General features: G+C 34.6%; 1 protein-coding gene across 1 annotated transcript; it reads right to left on the bottom strand.

The window, feature by feature from the left end:
* Nucleotides 1-2871: 2871 nt before the first annotated feature.
* On the bottom strand, nt 2872-8648 carry sec13 (SEC13 homolog, nuclear pore and COPII coat complex component). The gene is made up of 9 exons (XM_059544039.1): nt 8497-8648; nt 7644-7688; nt 7437-7552; nt 6077-6228; nt 5856-5989; nt 5599-5732; nt 4930-5050; nt 4545-4691; nt 2872-3358 (listed from the first exon to the last, which is right to left on the bottom strand). The coding sequence occupies exons 1-9, from the start codon at nt 8497-8499 to the stop codon at nt 3248-3250; spliced, it is 963 nt and encodes a 320-aa protein (XP_059400022.1). The 5' UTR covers nt 8500-8648; the 3' UTR covers nt 2872-3247.
* Between the last annotated feature and the right edge of the window lie 46 nt (nt 8649-8694).

Genomic DNA, 8694 nt, shown 5'->3' with positions numbered 1-8694 from the left:
GTTCCGAGCAGCAAACGCAGTCACTCGTGGTGAATTCGCAGCTGATGTCTATTATGCACCAATAAGCGAGAATGCACGAAACTCGGTTCATAAGTCTGAAATCCATCCACTTACCTTCGTCGTGCATTCTCTGCAGGCAAAAAGTCAGGTTTCTCCTCCAGCTTAGCATGGCAAATAACTAAGTGTAATGCGTTAAGCGGAGAGAGGCTCGTTTGTGGTGGTGGTGATGATGATGGACAGGGAGCACGCGGGCAGAGATGTGTCGGTAGTTAGGTGTATCGTGGACAGATCCTGTGGTGTTCATGCAGTGGTCCATGAGCGGGCATCAGCTGTCTCTCCTGAGAAAGGAGCGCAAATGACTCACGAGTGTCACCCCTCACCAAAGTGTGTGAACGCGTGCCGCTGGAACGCTCTCAGATCCACGCACAAACTCATTAACCCTTACTTTCTGATGGTCTCGGAGAAGGACACATCCTACCATTCAAGACGCTACTGGATGATTAGCATATTAATACACCACCAGTTTACGTGATTTGGCTATTTGTTAGTATAAAGATAATTTGACGTTTTAATGACCTTAACCTTACTTTTCTTAATTTTATGAGAACATTTTCAACTCTAAAATGATAAAACAATTTTTTTTTCATAAAGAAAATAGTTTTTGTTATTGCGATATAATGAAAGCGACTAGTGTAGTTACTAGTTTCAACTTAAACGTAGTTTAACACTACATTTTAATTTAATATAAAATATATATTTATATATTTTAGAATATGTATTCAACATTTTAATTTATAATTGTGAAGAATATATATTTTTATAATTAACATACTCCTTAAATATATTTAATGTAAATATTATTTACATTATATTTGTATTTTAAATTATTACATTTTATTTGTTATATATTGTGATAAAAAATTCCCTCATATAATATAGTATATGTAAATATTATCTTGCCTAACCTTTTTGTATTAATGTCAGCTTAAAAGCAGTACAACAAATACTACAATTACATTTTATAACTTAATTATATTACTCATTACTTTTAAAAACTACTATTTAATTAACCTGTATATTAAAAATTTGTATATAAAAAAAGCTAATTCTTGCAATATTTTTTTCTGCATTACCATAATGAGAACGTCTTTGAGAAAGTTTTTTGTACTAAAGGAATGAGAATTAGAAGTAAAACTAATGAACTGCTAAATAAATGAATAATGTTAAAACTTGTTAAATATGTGCTTCATTTTCTGTTATGCAAAATATGGCAATAAATAAATAAATGAAAGTACAGAGTTAAAACTTCAGTAATATCAATGAGCTAATTTTGATTTGGTCATTGGAACACACTAAACGAATCAAAAGAGAAAGGAGAACAGTGTATTTTTAAAATGGTGTAATGTCCTGAAAATGGGTGATTTGGCTCTGTAACATGAGTAAGAATCGCATCAGAACTGCAAACCGAAAGGTCTAAGCTGATGTGTAAGCCAGTGTATTGAAATACACATTTCTCAAAACAATAAATCACCCTGTTATTCTAAGTGACACTTTCAATTGTGAGAGGCTGCCACACATTTGGAGTTTTTTTTCCCCCATTCCAGATGCAAACTCATCACTGGAGGCCGAGGGAGTGTTGGCAGGCCTCTGTGCTGATCTCCTGAACCCATGGGCAACTTTGCCAAATCTGTAACCGAGGCATAATTTAATATGACAGTAATGGGAACAACTGCCATAGTATGTTCACGCTGAATGTTTAGACGGCATGTTTATTTGACAGATTATGCAGGTGATGCCAACAATTTTGCTTATGGTTTAGTTGTTTTTTTTGACGTTTCAGGTATTGCGTTTTAAGATGCGGTGTAAAGTCAACATGAAACGTCATTTGCAACCTATTTTATTCCTACACTCTCGAATATTTTATGTTTTGGTGAATTGGTGGCTAACTCATATTGATTCTTATCATATATAATCTTATTCGTACTTTCCATACGATCTTCTGACAGTTAAGTTAAGGGGTAGATCTTTATGCTTTTTTCTAAACAATAAAAAACATAGGATCATACATTTTTTTATAATTAGCGTACACTTCACTCCCATATGTGTGCGGTCCACACCGAAACTGGTTTCCGCCACAGAATGAAAGTATAAAAAAAGGTAATTGCGATAACTCATAATTATGAGTTTATCGCTCACAATTTGGACTTTTTTTATCAATTGCAAATATATATCGCATAATTGTGAGTTCACATATTGCAGTTTTGAAATTACATCTCGCAATTACTATAAACTCGCAATTCTGACACTTTTTCTACGAATTCTGGGTTTACATCTCACTTAATAACTTGCAATTCTGAGTCTTAATTGAGAGTTTATAACTTGCAATTGCAAGAAATTAAGTCTTAATTGTGATAAAATGTCGCATTCTGATAGAAATATTATGAATAACATCAAAGAAGATATTCTGAAGAATGCTGGTAACCAAACAGCTGCCAGTAACCACTGACTTACAAAGCATTTTTTTTTCCAAGTCAGTGGCTACCAGCAATTGTTTGGTAACCAACATTCTTCCACCTTCTTTCGTGTTCAACAGAAGAAAGAAACTCATGGAGGTTTGGAACAACTTAAGGGCGAGTTAATGATGACAGATTTTTGAGGGGAACTCTCCCTTTAAGCTAACGTGTAAATCCTGAACAATAAAACAATGTATTAATAAAATTAATGGTTAATGTTGATTTCATGGTTTTAAAAGTTCATCAAAACAAATATTGTATGATATACACACAACATATATTTATAACCATTATATTGTAGGTAATTAAATTGTATAAAATATAATTTAATTAAATTAATAATAATAAAACAAGTTCGTTATAGTTTAGTACAGAAAGCTTTATTCTTCAATGGTCGTGTAGGTCTTGAAGCACACCAAGTCCATTGTGGCTAATATATCTGGACCAGCTTTCACTTATCATCATTTTTTTCTTACTTCTCCATCAATCATTTCTCAACATAATTAACATGTTAAGGATTTTTACAAATAATATAAATCAGCTCAAACATCCTGTTTGGAAATGAACCAATGGAAACAATCTAAAAAAATCAGGGTCAGGATGAAAACCAAAACAAAATTTAATATCCACTCTGCCGACTGAAACCGAGATGCACTTTTAACGTTCAAGAAAGTCTTTGAGGGCAGCACAATGTCAGCCTTGTCTGATTGGAGGTGTGAGAGAGGAGACGGGCGTCACTGCTCGTTCTGTTGGCTGTCTGTGATGGAGGTCACGGCCCCCTGGCCTTTGTTGACGTCACTGATACAAGCCCACTGTCCGTCCACTGACTCCTTCCACAGGGTCACCTAAGTGCAAAAGTCAATGGCAAACATAAATGACGTGCTTTTCATTTTTGGTTGAACAATCCCTTTTATTTAGAAATATTTTACCACCTAGTCAGGACTATATTTCACCTGTGCTTATTTTCAAAGCACTTTTACATTATATAGCTGTCTGTTTTATAAATGCATCAGATATTGTCTGAGAGTAACTGGCTCAACCCGGCGCTCGCTGCTGTGAATAATTACAATGCAGCATGTGAAAATCTGACAAAAAGCGCAACAGCCAAGAGTCTCCATTTAAATAACGGCGACATCGAGGACCCACTCCCTCACGCTGGGCCGAGTGCCGGGTGATATAACCTCTGTCATTAATGCCTGAACCTGAGAGTGCTTAATACTCAGGCACTGTAAAATGAGTAATGAAGTTGGAGAAACTGCGGCTCTGCAGAGCTGTAAACTCAAGCGGAGCATCTTCACTCCTTAATCCCATGGGACGAGAGCCAAAGACTGTCAACATAAGTTTTATGGTGAAAACTGAATGAATCACAATGAATCTGTCAGAGAACGTTCACGGCCTGTGCTTTAGTTGGTGATGGGATGAATCATGTTTGGCACACAACATCCATCCTTGAGTATCACAGTGTTTATTAGCGTTGTTATTTCAGTACCATCGATAGCTTCTATTATTCATTTAAATTATTTTTAGTAAACTGGTCAATTTTCTGTTGTCATGTTAATTTTACTAATGTTGTTTTTGAAATTTTTATTTTTATTTTTTCATTTTTGTGTGTGTCCAACTAGCGTTGTGTTGTCAGTAACAATTTTTTTAAATGTTTTTAAAAGAAGATGATGAATTTCTCTTCATGTTGCATTTTTTCAGGGTTCATTGATGAAAAGTACAGATGAACAGCATTTATTTGAAATTTGAAACTTTTGTTACATTATACAATTTCTTACTGTCACTACTGATCAATGTAATGTTTCTGCTGAATAAAAATATTAATTTCTTGTTTATTTTTTAACAGTAGTGTATTTTATAGATTATTTTTACACTTATTTTATTCATTTTGAATTTAATTTGCTACAACGGTTGATTGAAAAAGCCATTTTAAGTAGTTTGAGGGTAAATACGTCATTTTCATTATTGATCAACTATTTCTTTAAATCCAGACTCTAGGGTGGTATCGGAAAGCTATAACTGAGCACATACTTTGTTGTCTCCTCCTGACACAGCCAGGATGTTTCCTGTGATGGACCAGCTCACGTGCCACACCACGTCATTAAATTTGTGGAGCAGTTTAGCCGTCCAGGTGTTACCGGCTGGGTCGTCACACGTCCAGATAAACACACGACCATCCTAAGGTGGACAGTAATACAAAATAAATCATTTATGTATATTCCTAAGAAATAAAACACATGCCATGCTCTATTGTTTGCACTACAGGAATGTAATATAATACAGCATAATATAATTTTTAGTTTAAAAATAAACATCAATTTAAATCTGACTTAATTTAGATCTAGATTGTATTACTGTTATTGTGTACAGTGATCTACAGGACAGTATTTATAGTAAAGCACTTGGCTGTGATCACCTGTGAGCAGCTGGCGATTGTGCTGGTCGGCAGACCAATGGAAGGAGCCCAGCCAACATCTCTCACCCAATCACTGTGTGCCTCCAGCTTCTGGTCCTCTTTCCACTGGCCGTCCTCTTCCCTGGGAAGGAAATATGAACGTTAATACATTACTTCAAGGTATTTCAAATAAATGCAGTTTTTATGAACTTTCCACTCAAAAAAAAATTGTTTTATCAAAGAGTTTCAACATTTTGAACTGTTGTCAACATTGATAATTATCAGAAATGTTTCTTGAGCAGCAAATCAGAAGGACTTCTGAAGGATCATGTGACACTGAAGACTGGAGTAATAATGCCGAAAATGTAGCTTTACATCACAGGAATAAATTACATTTTACAATAAATTCAAACAGAAAACTGTTATTTTAAATTGCAATAATATTTCACATTATAACTGCATTTTCGGTCAAATAAACGCAGCCATAATGAGAATCAGACTGCTTTCAAAAACAAATTAACATCTTAATTATTCCAAATGCTAATGCGTACATAAAACTACATAATTTGTCTTTCTTTTTGAAGTTTTCTATTTAATTCAGCGTGGGTCTACTGGAGCCCAACTGTTGTAGTAAAAGCTGACAGCAGGTGCTCGTCACTGTTCTCTCTTTATTAAAAGCGCTGGACTCACTTCCAAAGCTTGACCAGATTGTCACAGCCTCCAGACACAAATCTCTTGATGTAGTTGGGCTTCTGTCCTGTTGGCTGCTCAATAAGACTCCCTGGAACAACAGCTGGGGCCCAACTCACAGCGTTACAGCCGATCTGCCAGCGAGAGGAGAGAAACCATTAAAAACTCAGTACAACAAACATCTACCATACTCCACTGAAACCTGCACGTCTAATGCATATTATTATATGCATTGGCATATAAAAGGCAGGACTCACTGTATGTGCATTGTTGATCTTCTTAACATCCCAGTGTCCATCTCCAGAGCAGGTCAACACAGAAATGGCACCGTCTGAGCTGCCACAGGCCAGAAACAAGCCGAAGTCATGCGGCCCCCAACAAACAGAGTTCACTGCGGGACAACAAACGTGTGACTGTCCGCATGCGGGATGTTCTGTGACACGGTGTTTGAATGTGAGAATCAAGAGCGTGACGTTACCGGAGGAGTCGTGGCCGGTGTATTCATACATCTTGTCCCAGGTGCCGTTCTCCTCCTTCCAGATGATCACCTTCCTGTCGTAGGAGCAGGATGCCAGGATGTTGCCGTACATGGGGTGAGCCCAGGCCACCTGCCACACTGGACCCTCATGACTGCCCAAAGACATCGAAACAATTGAAATAAAAGGACTAGTAAGATAAATTAAGTGTTCCTGTGGCTCAGTGGTAGAGCAATGCGTTAGCAGCGCAATGTTGTGGGTTCAATTCCCAGGGAACACATGTAAGGTAAAAAATATTAGTCTGAATGCACTGTAAGTTACTTTGGATAAAAGCGTCTGCTGAATGCATAAAATGTAAGTTTAATTTAATTTTTACATTTAATTTTTACATTTAATTTAATTATCAGTCATAAGTCACCTTTTATAAAAAGTAAATGTATAATAATAAAAAATATAAAAAAATGATGATACCAGTAAAACACTTTTTTTTTGCCCATTTGATGCTTTTGTCAGCTTCAGTAATATATTATTTAATTATTAATTATTTGGGGGTATTTTTCAGCCAATACAAATATATGTGATTAATCAACTATTTTGTTATAAATTACCTGTTCCTGACAACAACAGCAAAAAAAGAAGTATTATTATTATTATTTTCATTGTATTATTTAATAATTTCTTGTTTAATTTACTGGGTTTAATATTTTAATCCATTGACAACACTAAATATAACACATAAATGTAAGCAGATTTTTACTTATATTTGATAATGCTGATAAATACGTAATTATATATATATATATATATATATATATATATATATATATATATATATATAATTGGTTTCTTTCTTTTACCCATTTACTCTTTTTTTATTTGAATAGCTACTTAATTAAAAACATACTTTATTGTAAAATATTTAACTGTTATTTATAGGTACATTTTTGGGGGATATTAAAGAATTGTGTTCGTTAGCCCTTTCTGTTGTATCAAAACTGTAGTTTAGTGTAAGTTTAGTGTATAACTATTAATCATGTAATTAACTGCATTAAATATTTTAATCAATTGATCTCCCTAATTATAACAAAACTGCTTAATTAAGTTTTTGGATGTATGATTATAATTGTTTCTTTGTTATCCACTTTCAACTAATTATATACTTGAGCAATTACTAAAATAAATATTAAAAGAATAGATTTCATTGTTGTAATTTAGATTTAAATTGAATTAATTTAATATGTAATGCCTGTGTTCTTTTGCATAGGGAATAGTTACATTTTCTGGTTATTGTAATAGTCTTCTGAAGTTTTCGTTTCATTTTGGCATCATTGAAGCCTAGTTTTAGTTGCGTGCTTCACTCACCCCCTCAGATCAGCCACGAGGATCTGCCCTCCGTTTTTGACGTCGAAGATCTTCACAGAGCGATCAGAAGAGCAGGTGGCCAGCCTGGTGCCATAATAATCCATCTGAGCATCATGCTGAAGACAGAACAACAAACCAGAGTCATGATGCTGCTGGAGAAGATGCAGTGAAGGTAAAGGAGGAGACAGACTGGACGGAGACACTCACGATCATGTCCTCGTGTGAGGTGTCCACTGTGTTAATGACTGAAACCTGAGGGACACAAAACCACACACTTGCTGAACAACTTAAACACTTATTATATTTTAGTCTGTTTTAGAACTTTAGAATGCATCAGATTTAACTGACATCAATAGAATTGTTGATATCATCATGCATTTGATCTGAATAGCCAACAATCTCAATAAACTGTCTTGTTTATAGGTATATTTGCAACTAATTGATTATTTAGAAATTTCATTGTTATTATTTCATAATTACTTATTATGTAATTAACTGAAATAAATATTTTATTCAATTAAAAAATACTGTTAAAAAAGTAATTAGCGGAGTTTATCCTGACTTTTAATCTATTGACAGCACTATTTTAAAAAAATAAGCCTTAATATATATATATGTGTGTGTGTGTGTGTGTGTGTGTGTGTAATATTTTTTTAGAAATAAACTCGGATCGTAACTACAATTAATTGTATTATTAATAATGATGATGATGATGATGATAATAATAATAATAATGGTGGGAAAAATATAAGCTGTGGAAAATATGGCAGTAGAAACTCTAACATGGATATCTGTCAGAATCAAATCTAATAATATTATATTATCAGAGCTGTTTTATAAATATGTTTCTAATCTAATCATTACTAAACCACTAGAAAGTTGTTTTTGATCTCATAAAGAGTTTTGACGTGTAAAAAGTCACTGTGTTTTCCATCAGGTCGCTTATTAAAAACTACAGAATCGGTTTTGCTTGGCTTTTCCATCTCTCAGACGGAGAACTACCGGCGTTTAAACTAAAATCTGAGAATAATGCAAACCCAGTCAACAATGTAGCACTCACCATATTTGATTATAGCCCTCCAACAGCCAACTTGACCTCTGAAAATGTAAGAAAGTGTCTCAGTTGCTCTTCAGAGCTTCAGAAATGAAATAACAGATAATATTTCCGACGTGGCAGAGCGAGCTCTCAGCGCAGACTGTGTTTCCGCCGCTAAACTCCGGCTGGAACGAAAACAAGGTTCCGCTCAGTTTTCTCGTC

The sequence above is a fragment of the Carassius carassius genome, chromosome 48, assembly GCF_963082965.1.
Source record: "Carassius carassius chromosome 48, fCarCar2.1, whole genome shotgun sequence".
NCBI lineage: Eukaryota > Metazoa > Chordata > Actinopteri > Cypriniformes > Cyprinidae > Carassius > Carassius carassius.
The sequence above is the reverse complement of the archived record's forward strand: the minus strand, read 5'-3'. Positions and strand labels throughout refer to the sequence as shown.

Coding starts and splice junctions, on each gene's coding strand:
- sec13 (XM_059544039.1), bottom strand. Junction 7,553..7,643: donor CCTCACACGAGGACATGATC/GTGAGTGTCTCC, acceptor TTCTGTCTTCAG/CATGATGCTCAGATGGATTA. Junction 4,692..4,929: donor CAATCGCCAGCTGCTCACAG/GTGATCACAGCC, acceptor TGTCCACCTTAG/GATGGTCGTGTGTTTATCTG.